At 35.4% G+C, this 19651-nt stretch overlaps 1 protein-coding gene across 7 annotated transcripts in view; it reads left to right on the top strand.

Moving 5' to 3' along the window:
• The window catches only part of USP34 (ubiquitin specific peptidase 34), a 135401-nt gene that overhangs the window by 23617 nt on the left and 92133 nt on the right, over positions 1–19651 (top strand). For all 7 annotated transcript variants that reach the window (XM_051614582.1, XM_051614583.1, XM_051614581.1 and 4 more), the window contains 4 exons: positions 4756–4806; positions 4979–5128; positions 10266–10333; positions 18707–18899. In XM_051614582.1, coding sequence (XP_051470542.1) covers positions 4756–4806; positions 4979–5128; positions 10266–10333; positions 18707–18899 — 462 coding nt within the window. The remainder of the gene's footprint in view (positions 1–4755; positions 4807–4978; positions 5129–10265; positions 10334–18706; positions 18900–19651) is intronic.

The raw sequence follows: 19651 nt of genomic DNA, 5'->3' as shown, positions 1-19651 counted from the left end.
TGAAAAGGATGGGTTTTGATCGGACTTGGGGTAGTCTGATAACAAACAGTTATTTTTCAATATTTGAATGCAAATAAAATGTATATTTAGCTATATGAAGAAAGCTTCTATCCAGAAAACTTCTGAGAAAGTCAAAAAGGAAAACTAAAGTACAGTTAACCCAGTCTTTTTTAAATGTAGAGAGTTTGGGGAGTTCTGTTGGTGCTCTAAGTATTTAAGTTTGCTTTTTACACTTAAGTCCAGAATAAGAAGATACCAAGTCATATACAATTTTTGGTTGTGTGTGCTAGGTTGATCACAAGATACAATCAGTTCCTGTTGAATCAGTCCTGCCATATCTGACAATATATCTAATTAAACCCCATAACATAGCTGGTTTTTTGGGTGCGCTGGATTTTGGTTCCCTGTCTTATTCCTAAAGGTATGAGCATAAGTTAACAGAATTTGTTTCACAAATATGTTTATGTAGAAAAATGAGGGAAAGTTAGGATTTGTGGATTTCAGGTTTCTCACAATTCATTTTGGTCTGCCTTTAAACTTTCACCACACATAAATAAATCTGTAGTTCAGCCTGTGCAAGTAGGAACTGAAGAGTGTAGATCTATCTTGTCAATTAAAAACAATAAATCAATGACTACTTAAGTGATTTATCTTTTGTAGTCCTGTGGGATGCCTGCTGAAATTAGCTTCACAGGAATATGCAATGAACAATTCTGGAACAGCTTTTGTATGTATAAGCACACTTGCTTCTTTTAACTGACAAGTTCATGTATTTTTTTTTTTCTCTTTCAATTTCACTTTCAAATGCTAAAAAGAAGAATCTCAAGTGCTTGGTGGGATTTCTTTTTCACTTGATTTGCAGCCATAAAGTGATTTGGACACAAATATGCTGTAGATTGCTGTACTGTGACTGGGTATCACTCTAGATGTACTGACAAACATGTGGTTTGTTGATAATTTGAATTATTGAATACATTAATTATCCTAAAACCATAACTTAAAGCTGAATATGAAAACCACTTTACTGAGTTACAGACAAGTGAGGGGAAAAATTTACTTTTCTGCTAGACTTTTTGTGTTTCCAGGTATGGATTACAGAGGTATGCTAGCCTGCCATATTTCTTGTGTACCTTTTTCTTTTTTGAGGGGAGATTTTTTTGTTTACATTAAAAAGGTCCCAGCATCAGCAATATTCTTCTTGCAAACTGAGATTTTTCTCTATGTAGGAAGCTCTAGGGTCTTGTTATTCTAATGCAGCGTTAGCTATTTTAATGTCAAAACTTTCTCGTGCCTCTTCTGCCACCTCATTAACTGAGGTTTAGGATGTGATTTTGGATTTCAGTCTAGAGCACATCCTAGTGGAATTGAGACAAGTTATTAGTCTCAGTAATGGGAGCACTTCTGTTTGCAATCAGGCTTGATCTCCGTCTTCAGGGAGATCATAAAATAAAATTCCCTGTTTAAGTGTGTTGTCTATACTTGTAAGCTAAACAGATTCTTGAACAGACCAAATTTGCCAACAGTTTGTTGGGAGAAGCTGGTGTAGTTCTCCCTCACCCTCCAAGCATTTATTTTGCCCTTGAGAAAGGGAAATTTTCTGATGCAAAACAGACTCCAGTCTCCACTCTCACTGACTTCAGAAATTCCTTTTTCCAGATTCTTGACATGAATTTACACATTCATTGAGTCGTCATGTCCAATAAGATTTTGCTTTGCCTAGAAATGACCAATTAGGCAGTCATTTAAAAATTTCCAATGTCAGGCTTTCACCCAGTACTTTCTGGTAAAGATAAGCAGCCAATATTACTGGTAGTCTTTGCTCTGCGTACACCTCTGAGATCTTTGTTCTTAATGACAGCAGACTGCACACAAGTCTTGAACTCTAATCCTCTTATCAGGTGCCTGGCCAAAGCCATTTTACACTTGACCATCTAGTGGAGAAGAAAATAGTTAATGTGGAAATAGGAGGTTTTCCCTAGTTTAGGAGTTCACTAAGTTGGATGAAAATTAACAGTAAAGCAAGATTTGTTGGTAGTCAAGAGAGTATCAGCCTGTATATGAATTCTGCAGATTCTCTCGTAGATGACATGGGCTACAACATTTCTGAAATGAGAAAGTGAAGACCAAGGAAGCATGATTGGTAACCAGAAGTGTACTCTTCACAGCAGAAGCTGCCTCGAACAAGTGGCCTTGCAGAGGGCAGACATGTCACAGAAATATGCTATATACTAGGACAGTAAAGTAACATCATGTGCGAGTAAATCAAGCATATTGACAAATATATATTCTTGACCTGTATAGAATGAATGAGTCTATATTGACAGAATATTTGTCTCAACTTTTCTTAAACAAATGAGAAGCCTAATGAAAAATGTCTTACTGCTAAGTTTGGATTTCCAATAATAGCATGATTAATTGCAGTCAGAGGTCAACCCACTTCTGGACATAAATATTGGGGGGGGGGGGGGAAGTCTGTAAATGTAACATCTGGAAACACACTGTTTGCTTTGGTTGAAACCTACCAGTATTTTTGGTGTCCAGAGAGTGCCTTTGTGTCTTATTTTTCATCCTAAACAAAATTAATTCAAAATATTTTTATAAAATGGTTTGGGTTTGTTTTTTGTTTTGTTTTAGAAATGTTCACACTTTGGAATTTTTTTTTCACATGTGGGATGTCTTTGAAGAGATCATGCAGACAGGATAGCTTAAGACTGTATGCCTTATTCTTTTCATACTTACTCTGTGCAGCAAGTGTAGTACCTAGAATCGACACTTCAGAGAGGGGCGGGGGGGGGAATCTAGGAGACTCTTAAAATCCTCTAGAAAAAGAAGCAACCATGTCAAGTGCACTCCTGAACTTTGTACTGTCTAAATGAACAATTAATCTGAAGGGAGTTACCCAACCATATAGCAGTTCTTGACAGAGGATGCAATGAAAGAAGAAAAAAAATCAGTTGTTTAGGTGTCTGTAATCCCTGATTCTTTGAAATCTTGCTATCTATAGTTCTCTTTTTCAACTGATTTTTTTCTTGGAAGATACTCCTAGTGAACTGTCCTCCAAGATTGTGTCTGTGTTAGACCTCATCTAGTACATTTTATCTGACGTGATGTATTTTTTAATGTTCTATTACATTCCCATGAGGACTTATCTTATTTCTGTATAAAATTGATCTTAAGAAATTTCACATTTTCAAAAACAAAATTCACATTTCCAGACTCAGTTTCTCAACTACAACACCTTTAATAAGCTTTGCAGACCTTGTACTGCAGACTTCCATGAGTTTTTGATATCTGTATTCTACGAACTGCTGTTTGCTTGACCAGAAGTCTCTCTTTAAGAAAAGCAATTTCTCATGCTGTTTCTGTAGTTTTCATGAGCAGAGCACTCAGCACCTTTTCTTGCTGCTTGAAAACATACCACCTACTGGCTATAAAGCTGTTTTAAAAATAACTGCTAGAGTATCACGAGTTTGGGCATGACTTAAGAATTCAGCAGAAGAAAAAATAAAATAAACGTTTAGATATAATACGAGCATATTGAATAATTCAAAATGTTTGTATCACACTTAATCCATCAAAAATTGCTTGCCTCCAGCATCCTCTGGTACAGTTTTGAGAAGCTTACTCCTACACAGATATTTCAAATATATTCAGGAAGCTTAATTTAAAAACTTAACTTTATGTTAAACTTACATTTGATTTGTGAATATGAGAACTGAGTGTTGGGCATGAAGAGATAGGAAGGAGAAGAATGTGTGCTGTAACTACCTGCAAGCATTGATGGCATTGATGTAGTTTTACAGTCAGGTTTTATGATCTCTTCAGTGCCCATTTGCCCCCAGCCATATGCAATATACACAAAATGTGTAACAACCCTAATACAGAAAATTGCCGAATAAGTGGGTGTTTTGAGCATTAAAAAGAAAAGCTATTTTTCCAGCCCCCTTTCAGTTTAGTGAAAACAGATTTCTTTTTGCAGCAAATAGCTAACAGATTGATAGGGTGATACAATTCCTTCCTCCTCTTTAGTTAGGATAATCCTGTAAAGAGTATTAGATGTCATTTTATATGATGTGTTCGCTTATATGTAAAAGAATCATGTAATACACTGAGTTGAAAGGGGCCCATCAGGATCATAGAGTCCAACTCCTATGTCCCTATGTAAGGCAGCCCTAGAATCACACCATGTGCCTGTAGTAATTGAAGTTACACAATTTTAATATTCTGATGGGAGTGAATAATTTGACAGTTTAGCCCCTTAAATCATTAAATGTAGGGTTTTAGAATATCCTACATTTCATCTAAATCCAGATATTTGGATATATGTCTCATCTTCATGCAGAAATCGCATTCCAAAGCACCTAGATTGTTTTTTTCTGTAGTTCTCAGGCTGGTGTGCAGCCAGTGTGCCAGACTATCCCCTTTGCAGTATTCCTGTTGAAAAAAAAATATTATCTGAAAGAGAAAGGGATTGAAGAATGACATCTTCATCTGGACATTGAGAGCCACTGCTGAGATACTATCCTAAGTGTTTGTATACTTATGCATATATTCCTAATAGTAAAATAATGACCTGGAAAAATATGTTCTGCAATGTAGAAGTGGAGCAAACCTTGAGCTTCTGTCTTCTGAACTAGGATTTTGGGTTTTTCTGTTAGTTGACTGTAGTGTTTGTTAAGGGTCAGTTGTTTTTTGTACTATAAATGTATTTTTATTGCTTCAGTTAATTTTTGTTTTGTTTTTCTTTTTAAACAGGATATTTCTGCTCAAGAAAGCAATATATTAGGGGCGTTCTGTGATATGAATGTAAGTTGTCAGTTTTTAAAGAGGTGCACGTTTCCTAGAAACTTAAAATAGCCATATTTGTGCCTTCGTATAGGTTGGTGTTATACTAATGTAGCTTTTACATTTCCTGTATGTCTGAATAGATTTAGTATTGATTCTTCAAAATTATTTATTTGTTTATTTATATTTCTAGGATGTAGAAGTACCATTGCACTTGCTTCGTTATGTTTGTCTGTTCTGTGGAAAAAACGGCCTTTCCCTCATGAAGGATTGTTTTGAATACGGAACCCCTGAGACACTGCCATTTCTTATAGCACATGCATTTATCACAGTGGTATCTAATGTAAGTCTTGTTTTTACATTCTTTAATGTTAAGCACAAAAGGTAGAAGGACTGAAGTCTGGAAGAGTTATGTAGAACCAGGGAGGGAGAAAAAGATGAAGATTTTTCTTGATAGAAATGAGAGACATACTTGTCCACTGAGCACTTCATCATCCAAACCCTAAACATCTCCTGTGAGCACACAAGGAGTTTTACAAGTTTGTACCTCGATAGCAGGATTGTAACCGCTCCAGAAAATACTTAGAAAAACTTTGTTAGCCATCGTTTCTATCCCTGCAATTGTGTCATGGAAATGTGTTAAGCTTCTTCAGGCTCTATTAACTTTTTATCTATTTCCTATGAGGCACAAAGGAAAAGCCTATAGATTTGGGTTTTTTCTCAGTTTCCTGTGTTTTTATATCATCATACACATTTGCAGTGCAGAGGTAGCTAGCTTTTATTTTCACTTAGTTTTAGAGTACATATCCTTTATAATTTCTCCGTTTTGAAATAATAGTAATTTTTGACTAGCAGAATTACAAATTGATTTTAGGGAAATTCAAAGGAGATTTGTGATAGGAAAAAAAAAAGCCTCTGAAGGAGGACATACAAAGACTTAGAGTAATGTGAAAAAGTGAAGTGGTGACCTGTCTTGTGGACATTACTTATGGACAAAAAGGAAAACGAGTTTGTTATGCCTTGTATGAAGTGAGTTTAACATGATTTTGACATTTATTACAATTTTAAATACTTAAAATCAGATCCTTCCCTCCACGCTTCTTCCCTCCTTCCTTGTTGCTGTTACTGACAGCCAGGATGATGTTCTAAGTAATTATTGGGATATGTTTGCATAGGGGGAACCAATGACTGAAATAAAGTAATGCTGGTGTTCTGTGTCACTCATTTCTCATCTTCTTAGTTTAATGGTTCTTACCTTGTAGGTCAGAGAACAAATGAGTAAGGCCATGATCTGTTCTGCTCTTGTAAGCCTGCACGAGAGGACTGTGGCAGGATAAATAGTGGAGATAGTTCTCTTCTGGCCCTTCTGTATTATCTGAGGAGCTTGGAAGTGATAATCTGATAAGGGTTCTTCATTGCTAGCTGTTGTCAGTTCAGACTGCAGTCTTCATCAAGCCATCTGCCAAAAGTGTATACTCTTGTAGGTTATTCTAGTTTAGAAGTAAATTTCGGTCATAAAACCAAATATTATTTTTTTTAATAAAAATGGGCAAAACTGCTCTGAACTATGAGTGGCAGCTCCCTGTCACACCAGCATTTTTTTCGACAAGCAACTCTGACTGCAGATCCTGTTTCTTAGATGTCCCATACCAGTGCATGTTTGTAAACTGCATCTGCCCTTCTCCTTTTTCCTTTTTTGGAAGTCTTTATTTTCTCCACATATATTGCTTATTTTCTTTATTCTTAGTGATATGCCCTAACCCAAAATACTTCTCCGTAAAGTTTCTCCTTTCAGATAATTACTTAGCAACTTTGCATTTGTATTTTGTTCTAGTAGGTAATACATTTATCTGTCTCTTGTAGCTATTTGAGATGGTTAAACCTGCCAGATAAAACTGAAATTCAACCCAAATCATAACAGGTAGAAATACTATTTCTTCAGCCTCTTTCAACATTGTATTTTTTACCAATCAACTAGAACTCTAGAACTAGAGAACTCTAGAACTCAACACTAGAACTACAACTTTTGAACTCTGTCTGGATTTGCTGGCAAATCTGTGAGTTAGAGGAAAATGTTGGAGTTTTGTTTTTGTTTTTTTTTTTTTGTTTTGTTTGTTTTTTTAATCTTTAGCTTTTATCTGTCAATTCACTACAGAAAGTATAAGATATGTTTTATGTGTAATGTACTTTATTCAATTAACTTAGGTAAATAAAAATAGTTTAGTAAACATTTCAGATTGTGAAACGATACACCGAACTCCAATAAAACAAAAAGAAGCAGTCATTAAGCTATGTTTTGTGAACAAAATATTGGTGATCTCAGTAAGAACTCTGCTAATTTGACTTAGTTTTATCCCAGTGATTGGAGCTCATGGGATTTATAGATAATGTGAGATTTGTGAATGACCCTGTTGAGAATAGCTCAGTGAACAGCTCTGCTATGTCAACTGTTAGCCGGTTCACCATGTGTAAAGTTATAGTAACTCTTAAATACCTGTTCACAGTCCTCCCAGCTTTTGAGAATGACAGTTAAGTAGCCATTATTGTAAAGACTTCTAGAAATACCAATGCTGGAATTTATTTTTAAAGCCTATGAGATGGATGAGTTGTTTAGCTACTACCTTAAATGCTTCAAAAATATTTTCAGAAAGATTGTAGTGTGGGGGAACCAATCAATTTCTCATAAAAAGTTTGGCTTAATAGTAGGCTCCAGGAAATAGAATAGGTGAATCTGGAAGTAGTAAACTGAAGTCAAAGGAATTGTTTGCTAACAACCAGTAACATTCAGCTTTTAGTAGATGAAGCTGCATTATAATGCAGAAAGCATTTGATCAGGTTCTTCCTCAAAGGAAGGTGAATATCTCATTAAGTGCACTCTACAGGTGCATTTAAGTGAAGACCCGTTACCACAGACTAGCAAAATCTATGGGGAACTGAGCTGCTTGTTTGTGATTACTGGTGATTCCTGTATCTTTTTTATAGAGGACATTAAAATTATTGAAAATATGTTTATTTGCATTTTTTTCTCCAGCAAATCTCCTTTGAGTAAATGTCTTTCTCAGACAAGCTTATGTTTCTTATAATTAAGCCAACAAATGTAATAAAATGCAATTTACTTCATACAGGGAGTTGGCTAGTTAGCACTCTTGTTTTTTCTCCAGCTCGTGGCTCTGCAAGATACTTCCTTAGTAACTTGTATTGTGGTAGGACTGACCCTCCTTACAATATTTTTTCATGTCTTTTTTAGTTAGGTACTTGGTTTCTCCTTCCTTCCCAAATGTCATATTCCTTCATGCTTGCTCAGTTTTAACTACCTGATGTTGTGTCTGTCTCCTTAAAAAGCTAACGGATGCAGAGAGGTCCATGACGTACAGCTTGTTCTGTGGAGGGTTTAAACTTCTCTGCAAAATCATGTCATTACTTCTTTCTACACCATGTCAGTTTTGTAGATGTTGTGGAGGAATAACTGCCCTCTCAGTGGAGATTAATTAATTGAAATAATGCTGATGGTATCCACCGTGTTGGTTTATTCTTACTGTATGAAACTTAAAAACTTGTCAGAAGTAAAAACTGTTGAGAGACACACTGCCTTTTAGAAATTAATTACTTATGATAAAGAGCAAATAATAAAAAACACACCCACCAGAAAACCCAACAAAAAACCTCTGAAGCTTGAGAACAAAACAGATGGAGTAAGTACTTTATCTTAAAAGCAAATGGAAGCAAAAAAAGGTAATAAGAAAGTTGTGGATTTTTAATGTAATTTAATAGATGTTATTTTGTGTAATTTTATATAAATAGTTCAGTATAATTTAATTAATGATACAGATTACATTTTCATTTTTATAATGTGAAATTATCCATTAATTAAATTCTGAGGATGAAGGTTGTATGTTATGGAGGTATAGAGATGAATGAAATGGCTTTAGAAACTTGAATTAATACAGAGTGAAAATGATGAACAATGAAAGCTGCACAAACAGAATTAAAAAAATGTTTCCTACTATTTCACAACTAAATATATTTGCTTTTGTGTTTCATACTTGCTTATGAAGAAGATCACATGGTGTTAACAGTCAAATATATCAGACACATTTGTATCTTTGTCATTCTTGCAAGTCCTTGTCAAGATGTTATTTCTACAACAAGCATCTTCTAGTTACAGTTTCTGTCTTTGGGATGTTAGTATTTTTGTCTTGAGTCTGCTAATAGGATCAGAAGCTTATTCCAAATGTTTTTTTGTTTTGTTTTTTTTCCATGTGAAGATTTGGCTGGTTTGTCTTGCAAAGTAGGTTAGTATTGTTACTACATAGGGTTAGTTGCATTGTAAAAAGCCTGAAAATATTTTCTTCAGAACTGACTCATAACATTATTTGGCTAATTCAAAAAATGTTTAAATTAAATGCTGGTGATGCAGTTTTACTACAACCTAATGTTTTCTGTCCTGGCAAGGAGAATTTGCATTTTCTGCATACAGAATTTTCCAAAATCCTGATGAGAATTTAGTCCTTAGCCAAAATTTATTGCATCAATTGCAAAGACTAAACATTCTTTTAAGAACAAACATGGAGATATGACTTAACATGACAGCTTTGAGTGACTGATGGTGTTAGCTATTCACAAGATTTGTGTGTGCACATAATTAAAATTATGTGAGTAGTAGTAGCAGCTGCTAGTGTTTTCATCTAAGCTAGTTCTTACCTGGCAGGTAGTTGTCTTTCTGTAACAGGTTTAACAGGCTCAGCATTCCTTTTTGAAATGCAGATGGAATTTCTCACTTTGCCTGTGTAAGTAGTTTGGTTAGTCTTCTTCCTCACAGTGGTGTTAAATAGTTGTTTCAGGGATTTTTTTCTCTCCATGCATTTTCTTTCTTAATACATTTTCTTCCTGCATACAGTTTTGCAAAGGTGGTAAAGGCAGAATGGTAAATATGGGAATGCAAATATGGTATTAAAAAAACCCCTGTGTTTAATCACTGCTTATGAAACCTGATTTTATTTTAGAGGATATGTAAGCCCTAAGAAGCAAAACATCAACACAAATAAAGTAATTTTACTTGATTTAGGAGAGATTTGCAAGGAACAGAAAGAATGCAATAATTTTCATGTATACTTTAACAGGAAAAGGAAAAAAAAACACACTAGGCTGAGTAACAATTATTCCTACTGAAGAATCTACAGAAAATTCAGAAATGAGACATATGAACAGTATGATAGTATTTGTACAAAGTTTATATTTTCCAATTGACTAGAAGAAAATGTGCAATTCCTGTTTATAAGTCACAGAAACATTCCTCAGATAACAGCTTTGAAAATTAGAAAATTTAGAGCTTGAAAGAACTGAAGTTAAATGAAAAACAACAAAGCCTTTTTTTAAAGTGGGGGTTGCATTTGAAAATGTACCAGCAATATTTCGTTTTTTACCATTCTTATTAAATATCATTAATAAAATGTTTATCTATTTATGTTTTTGCATTATAGATCAGAATATGGCTACACATCCCTGCTGTCATGCAGCATATTATACCCTTTAGGACTTACGTTATCAGGTAAATTTTTAATTTAAGAATTTTGCTTATGGGACTTTTTGACAGCACCTTTTTATAATTTCAGCTGATTCATTTTTCATTGTTCAGGTTGTTGCTCTGACTTTATCTTTTCAACAAGGAGAATGAAGGTAACGTTTAGAGTTAGTTTGGGCAGCTCCTTAGTTTATCTGATTTCAGTATCAGTCAGATCAATCTCGTTAACAGCATATTCAATGTGACATCCAGCCCTATTCTGACGTGTCCTGTCAGGTTCAGTTGTAATACAGTTTCACTTAATGCAATATCTTCATCAAACTTTGCGTTAAATTTGCAATGAGACAATGAAAGTAGAGGAGCAATATGTAGTCATTGAGATTTCATATACTGAGTTTCACTGCGTTTTAACACTGCTTCACATTTTGATGTTCTGTATTTCCAGCTGGCAGGAACTGAAGTGTGATCAAAAGTCTGCTCGCACTTTTAGGTGTCTAAATATATCCAGTCCCAAAGATTTTCTTTATATCAAGCTGCCTATCATGAAAAACACTTTAAAATTAAAGTACTTATAAAGTTATTTAATTATACAAGCAATTCATTGGCTTTCTCAGGACAATAAGAAAAATGCAATGAGCTGCTAATTAAATTATCTTGTGGATGTGTATCTGCCTGGAGGTGGAGGGGTGTGGTCACAGCTAATTCACTTTCCTGTGACACAACTTTAAACTTCTCTGGTGCAGACATCCTAAAAGGCCACTGCTCTTGCAATGGGCTCACAGCTTCCCCAAGGCTTTGGACTTCGTGTAACTGTTAACATTAGAAATGTGCTTATACTGGTCATAGATTACTTCCCTGATAGTAATAAATGTGCCTTTACTAATTATATTGTTTTAACTATACCAATGTAAAATCACACTCTTAACAAATATTATTACATTGGCAACAAAAAAGTGCACAGAACAATGAAGCTCAGAAGTATGTTTCACACAACATATTCTGGCTGTAATTGTAAAGAATTTTGACTTGTAGAAATTTAAATACTGGCTTGGGTGTCAATCTGTCATGCAGTATACCATGGTCTCTACCAAAATGATATCAGCAGAAAGAAGTATTTTCTCATGTTTTTTTAAATTTTATCACTCTATGCACTCCTTTAATGCTGGTGTGTTGTCTCTGAAATCTTCTAAAGGTAATTATTAATAATGAAGGAGTCTAAGAAGGACAGGCAGAGGATCTTCAAGTTCTTGTTCCATTAATGGTTGATTTTGTACCTGGGAATTTGGTTAATGAGCCTTACCTATCTTATTGCAATGTATGGAAATTAAAAAGAGCATTGAAGGATTAACAGTTAGGCTGATAAGAAGGAACTTCAGTGAGACAGAATGACACAGCCTGTAGTCTTTGGTATTAATCCTCACTTGCTTGTCATTTTGTAATTCTTAAAGCATTTTCTATATTATAGCTGTAGGTGTAATTACGGTCACTGGAATGAATAGAAGATTTTTTTTTTTCCCTATGTTCTCCTAATCTCTTCTTCTTTACCCATGGTATATTTGCATCTGATTTAAAATGTGATTTGTCAGCAGCTTCTTGCCATAAATAATGCCCTTGATGTCTGTTCATACAATTTACAATACACTGATGTCAGTCAGAATGGTGATACTGATACAGCATATGTCTATGTAAAACACTAGCAGTTTAGAGAAGAAAGGGCATGTTCTTCCAGTTTTCATAACTGAATCCTTATGGGAGATCTAGGATTTCTCAACATTATGAAATTCCAAGCTTTGTGCAGATGCCCTTAAGGAGTGGGACATTGAAGCTTGGAGGCCATATAACAAAAATAGTCTCCAGTGCTGTAGCTTTACATGGGACACAAGTTAACATAGTTGCCTTCAGTAAAATACAACTTCCTTGATATATGCAACTCACTCCATATGTTTGTGAAGCTTACAGATCCTGTCTTAGCAGCTTGGGTCTCTAGATCTCCATCTGCTTTTTACTTCAGTGAAAAAAAAAAAAAAAGGCGAACATAATCCAGCACACAGCAGCACAGCAACCCTGAAACAAATCCTGTAATAGTTTTCTGCATGTATGCAAAGGAAAAAAGGACTTGGAAAGGATTTTAGTCTAGAATGAGCTCTTATAGAATCATAGAACTATTCAAGTTGGAAAAGACCCGTAGGATCACTGAGTCCAACCATCATCCCTACTCTGCAAAGTTCTCCTCTAAACCATATCCACCCACACCACATCCAAACGACCCTTAAACACATCCAGGGATGGTGACTTCACCACCTCCCTGGGCAGCCTATTCCAGTGTCTAACCACTCTTTCCATGAAATAAATTTTCCTACTGTCCAGTCTAAACCTCCCCTGTTGCAGCTTGAAGCCATTCCCTCTTGTTCTGCCGCTAATTCTCTGTGAAAAGAGACCAGCACCAACCTCTCTACAATGACCTTTCAGGTAGTTGTAGAGACTGATGAGGTCTCCCCTCAGCCTCCTCTTCCTCAAACTAAACATTCCCAGCTCCTTCAAGTGTTCTTCGTAAGATTTATTCTCTAGGCCCTTCACCAGCTTTGTTGCCCTCCTCTGTACTCACTCCAGCACCTTGATATCTCTCTTGAATTGAGGTTCCCAAAACTGGATGCAACACTCCAGGGACAATCACAGGGGGACAATCACCTCTCTACTTCTGCTGGTTTCTAATACAAGCCAGGATGCCATTGGCTTTCTCAGCCACCTGGGCACACTGCTGGCTCATATTCAGCTGCTTGTTAATTAGAACCCCTGGGGCTGTAATTGACTGTTAGTCCAAATTGCTTCTCCTGTAGAGTCCTTGCAAGAACTGCCTGGAGTGCTGAGCAGCATAAGCAGAAAGAGAGACCACCAGACGGGCATCTCAGCAGCATCTTCTATCAGATGAAGTTAGCCTTTAGGTTCCTGTTCTGGGGTTATTTCTTCTAGGAGTGGATGAAATGAATAGCAAAGTGTGTATTTGTAGAGGAGATCACTGCTGAAATTTGCAAAGATCATGGATACAGTCCTGTCATTATTGCTGCTATTAAAAAAAAGACTAATGTTATTTTCTGCCTGGGGAGTGGAGCACTGGCATTCATATCTTGCCTCTGAAGGGCCTATGTTTTAAAGCAGTTTAGGAAAGAAATAACATTAATTAAAAATAGCACCTTTCAATAAGGATGCAAAGTAGTTTTGGCCTCTTCAGAGAGAAGCTTTTATTAATCTTGATACCGTAGAATTCTGCATATCAAATTGCAATATTATCATGGAAAAAAAGAAGTGACTTAATGACAAAGTTACTCAAGAAGATGAGTCACAGCTTATTGCAGTTATAAATGAGGGCAAGTTGTTGATGGTCTCTTTGTAAAAGACATGGTTCCAGCTGCATTTCACCTCAAGATCAGAGATGAGATGTCATCTACGAGGCTTCAGATATTGAATGCAATATTGAAAAGCAGTAGCTATAAACAGCGGTATTTTGAAGATGATGTTTTTTTCAGTGGAAGGATTGTTGATTGAAAGTGTCATGGATAGTTCTGCCCTTCAGCGAGAAAAAGACTAGAAGTGAAGATCAGCTTTATGAGAAGTAAGAGATAAGGTTGTATGTCTGATATTCTAAGTGTCTCTATAAACCACCAAAAAACTTTCAATAATATAAAGGAAAATACCTTAAAATTCTCCTTTCTTTTGACATCACAGTTGGTATCACCTACTAAATGTTCCTGTGGTAAAATCTGAGGGCTGTGTGTAGCATTAGTGCTGACCAATATAATAATTAGTTCTAACCCTTTCTTCTCCCTTTTTCCTCTCTCCTGCCTCAAGACAGATCTTCGAGGACTTTTTACAAACGAGGTTAGGAAGAAACAGAACATTCTGTGCTCAGGCACATGGAGAGGAAATTGCAAGGGGAAGTTGTTCCTGTGTAGCCAAGTAGTCTCAGCACAGGGCACAGGCACAGCACTGGTATATGCAGAGGCAGTGGAAGCTCCAAGCAGAATTGGTTGATCCACAGTGCTTTCTGTGGAAAACAGTGAGAGAGAATGCAGCTGAAAGAATTCAAATTAGTCTTCTACTTTAAAATTATTTTCTTAAGAATTTGGTTTTTTTGGGAGTGCCTGAGACCACTCCTTACTACTAAATGTCATTAAAAGCTCTTACAATAAATAAGCCTTGGAGTTTTCAATTGCAAAAAAAATATTTAACTCCTCCAAAAATATGAAAATTTATGCTGTAAATACAAAGAATAGTCAAGTCAGGAGACAATAGCCAGGAACTTAAGTGAATTCTTCGTATCACTGAGGAGTCCTGACTCATTCTGCATGATACCCCTTTTGCAGCTGTGGTCCAAAAGAATCATATTAAGGAAAAAAGATTATTTCACAGCTGAGTAACTGAAGTCCTGAAGCATAAGATGCGATAAGTGTTACATTAACATGGAACTGCATGTTTAAAACTGAATTCTCTCTGTCCCCAAATAAAGAAAATTTAAATAGTTTCAGTAGACAAAATGATGTTTTATTTTTTTTTAATGACTGTGTATGTGTTGCTTAAGTATATATTTACTGATTATTCTAAATATGCCAGGCTGGCAGGACAGGTCTTATACATATATAGACTATCATAGAATCATTAAGGTTGGTAGGGTTCTTAAAGATCATCAAGTTCCAACCCCTCTGCCATGAGCAGGGAACCCTGCCACTAGACCAGGTTGCACAAAACCTCATCTAATCTGGCCTTAAAAACCTCCAGGGATGGGACGTCAACAACCTGCCTGGGCAACCTATTCCAATATGTATAAAAAGAAGTATGTTTCTTTCCAAAAGTCTTATTTAGGCAAAAATGACAGATTTACTAGGTTATACAGATCCTGAAGTATCATTCATATATTCCTCTAAGACTTAATGTTCATCAGAATCAAAAGGACAAAAATGTAGGAATTAAAAAAATAAGGAAGGACAGAATGGAAGATATTATTAAGCCATTATATGAATCAGTCACATATTCACATTTATATTCTATGTACAGTTCTTTCTGATCATTCCATCTTGAAGATAATGATATAACCACCTAGTTGACAGGACGGGTGATGAAGAAGGTAGGAGCTAAAAAATTACATTGATAGGAGGAGAGACATAGTCTAGGATTTTTTTTATACAGGGAGATGGCTATTGTATGAGTGACATGAAGACAATTAATAGGGAATGATAATTTGAAGTTTTTCAGAAACAGGAAATGCAGAACATGCAATATGATTGTCAGGTTGCAGACTTTGGAGAAATTAGAGGAAATTGTTTTCATGTGAATGTAATTACGAAACTACTGGCATGAGAAAGCCAAAAGTGTAAATGGAAAGAGAGAAATTAATTCACAGTAGTAGATAGATTAATCCTTTTTTTGTATATGGGATAAGTTTTTCATCTGCTTTTAGGTTGGCAATTTTGGGTTAGATAGACCTTTTGTCTTGCTCCAGGATCACTGTTCTTAGGTAAGGTAATACAGCAAATTTACAATTAGCCAGTGTAAAGCATATGTGTGTTAATTGCCAGTGCTAGTTTTAAGTTTTCTTGTTACTAGCAACGTACTACTGGTACAAGCTTAAAATGGACCCAGTTTACTGATACAGACAGGCTTAGGCCACTGTATCTTTTCACAATAAAAATGAGGCTTGGCCTACTCTGCAAGTTTCTATAGTTTTAACATTAGGAATAAAGGTATGATCATAATTGATTTTTGACAAGTGTAGTACCACTAAGGCAGTAAGGACAAGTATGCTGGCTTCTATGTTCATATTGTGCTTGCTTAGAATAACCCAGGGACATTAAAAAATGTTTACTTAGGATACAGATTAACAAGCAAAAAGTGCTCTTTGTAGCTTTCTCAAGGGCCTTGACAAAACATTATACTGCTGAAGTACTTCTGTAGCTATGAAAATGCACCTACACTGCAATTTCAGTTATTAAAAAAAGGGATTTTTAAAACACTGTCTCCTAATGATATTATAACACAGAAAACGTGGCACAGATCTGGTTCAATCTTGGACTAAATGCAGTGAATGCACTGAAAGACCCTTAAAAATGTTGTTGTTGTTGGTTAAATTTTAGGAATGAAAGTTTTAAACTGATGTTTTTTTCTTTAAAATAAATAAAAGGTTATATTTATTAGGTTAGCATAGTTGCTTCATCAGACTTGCTAGTGTGAAGATTTCAGTTCAAAGTCCTTTTACAGAAATCTAGAGAAGCCACAAAAGCACCCCCCATTCCATGTGTATAGATCTGTATCCATTCTCACCTGCCTGTTGCATACAAGCACTCTTTATTTGTCCTATGTAGAATGAGAAAATTAACGTAACTTATTTTAATATCTTTGAGATACTAAAAAATCCTTCATGAAACAATTCAGTGTAACTTGATGTGCATTATGAACATTGAAACGCTTTGGGAACTGGAGCTTATTATAGTTTGCATATAAAAAATGGGGAGATGAAAACTGCTCTGAGGTTGCAGATGGTTATATTGAGATTATTATGATTTGTACTAGGGACCAATGCATTTTTTTATCAGAGTGTAACTCTCCTCACTTGTCTGTAGGTTAAAGATAGGTCACTGTGTCTGGTTTGCTCCTGAACTCTTTAAAATGAGTGTTTCTTTCTCATTGCTGCTTTTTTCTTTTGTTTAGAAATTAAAGCACAGAAGGATTACTTTCTTGCCATGATTTGATTTCCAGTGTTCAATATGAGAAGGCAGATTTCACAATTAGAAGCAAACAGTGAAGGATCTGGTTGCCTTGGCCCTGAATGATCCTTCTTTTGTCCTAATGTTACTTATCTGATTTTTATCTTAGTTCTACTGTCTCTATGATTATTTCCACTGAAGTCACTTTTCGATGTTTGACAATGTTAAGTATCATTTAAGTGTGTTTATTTTAAGGTCTCTACACAAGAGCTGTTAAATAGGGCCTCAATCTAAATAAAAATCAGAGCCTGTATTTTTGCTTTAACAAAAATACTGATGTTTATATGATGTAAATGCAAAGGAATGGTGCATAAATCTAGTTAAGTGAAGTTTAATATCTATCTCTTGTGTTTTTTAAAATATTCATGCATCTATTTGGCCAGTCTGCAAAGATAAATCCAGGCTTAGGCTGTTAAACAAATGGATTTTTAACACATTTTCATGTAGTTAAATCTAGTTTGGATGTAGCTGATACTTCAAAATGCTGAAGTACAGCAGAAAAAATTAATTATGCTAGCCTTGGATGTACTTACTTTAACTGCTTCAAAATAAGCTTAGGAAAGCTTGTTTCTAAATGTTTTTTCTATTATGTGCTCAGTTTAGAAGAAATTCTCAGCTGTGTCAGTGTTTCATATGTGAACTTTACAAACATTTCAGTATAGTTTTTCTTGGTGTGTCTTAATCTTGTGATTGCTCAGGTAAGACTGAGGTTGCCCTAGCTTCTGTAAGTTAGTTCTTATAAATTATTATTTCTTCTGCCTCACCTTTGCAGAGAATACCTGTATTTGGATTCATTGTGCCTGGTTAGATGATTTCTTATCAAAGATGTCTGTAGTTGGAAGAACTTAGCAGTTTAAAATTCTTCAGCATTTTTTGTTTCTTTATAAGATTTAGAGGATCATTGGTGATGCTTCACATGCGTCCTTAAAGATTGTAATTATTGTCAGTAGAAGACACAACTTCAGCATGTGTTCCTATACTACTAACCTGTTGCGAAAGCAGGACTGTGGCACAGGGAGTACTGGTGTACAAGCACAGATGGCATGTGGTTATGGCAGAAAAAAATGTGCATGTACCTCATTTACTCTAATTATATCAGAACATGATTGCACAATTATTTTTTTTTTTTCCTGTTCTGTGGCTTAGGCCACAAACAGGGCTATAATAATCTTCAAAGGATTCTCACTGTCCAAGCATTCTGGTTCTGATCCATCGATACTTTCTAGAAATACAGTTTTAAACTTTTATTAATATGTTAAACATACTGTGACATTTCAGTTTTAAAGAAAGTAAATAGAGATGATGCAACTACTTGGGGAATACACCTTCCCGTGAAATAAATATGAGTTTTAGGCTTCCAGCCTACATTTCCAAAGAATTCCATGGGTTTCCTGTTATTTTGTGGGATGAAAGAGGTCTGTAGAGGTTTAAAATGAGGATTTTAATACTTTCTAAGATATTCTATATAATTCTGGTTTTCCATGGGATTTTTTTTCATTGTTGCCAACTTTTGATCATGGTATTTTAAGGCTTAGTACTCTTAAAGCTGTCAGAAATATATATTTGCTATAATCAAGATGGTGTTCCAGGAATGTTCTAGTTTGAATCATACCTTTTTTTTTCTTCCATTTGTAATTTATTCTAGGTATTTATGTAAATTGTCAGACCAGGAGTTGCGACAGAGTGCAGCCCGGAACATGGCAGATTTAATGTGGAGCACAGTTAAAGAACCGTTGGATACAGCCTTGTGTTTTGATAAAGAAAGTCTTGATCTTGCATTTAAATACTTTATGTCTCCAACTCTAACAATGAGATTGGCTGGGCTGAGTCAAATAACAGTAAGAACTTTTTACAAATATAAATAATATTTAGAATAAATGTTTCGTTTTGTGTTTTGTGAGTTATGGACTTGTTTGGGGGCTTTTTCAATGTGTGAAAAAAGCAGAATCCTCTTATGTGCAGTCTTAGCAAATTATAGACATTATTTTGAATATAGGGTTCACTGAGAGATTAAGTCCAGGTGATGGCTGTGTTCTGCAGCATATGGAACTGTAACACATTTACTGAACAACTTACCATGCTAAACAAAACTGTCTTATAACCACGTTTTGTGACAGCTGTGTTGAAATTAAGTCCCTTGACATGCCTCTATTTGTTGTTTACGAAGGCTTTCAATCTCTTTTTATTTTTACCTTGACAGTGTCTTGACTCTACTGTAATTAGTTGCTTCTTTATAGTGTATGTACCTATTTTTCCTGTTTATTTATGATAATCTGTGTCACAAGAGAGAGCATTTCGTCATTAATTAGCAGGAGACAGACTTGAACGGATAAATGTATATAGCGTCAAATAGGAATAGATTAAAATAAAATAAAAAAACCCCACCCTTCTCTTTTCCATGGAAATGCTCCATTTTGCACTAGTCAACATCTGTTGTGCATCCTCTGTCTGCCTTTGCTTCCTATGTATGTATTATAGCCATAGAGAGACAGTTGTACAGAAGTTCAAAAGGGAAAGCTTTTCTTCATCTGAGCCTGTTCAGTTTTGTGTTTCTTGTGAGGCTCCTGCATTTAAGATGTATGACTTACAG

This window comes from Apus apus, chromosome 3, assembly GCF_020740795.1.
Source record: "Apus apus isolate bApuApu2 chromosome 3, bApuApu2.pri.cur, whole genome shotgun sequence".
In the NCBI taxonomy this organism is placed as follows: domain Eukaryota; kingdom Metazoa; phylum Chordata; class Aves; order Apodiformes; family Apodidae; genus Apus; species Apus apus.
The sequence above is the reverse complement of the archived record's forward strand: the minus strand, read 5'-3'. Positions and strand labels throughout refer to the sequence as shown.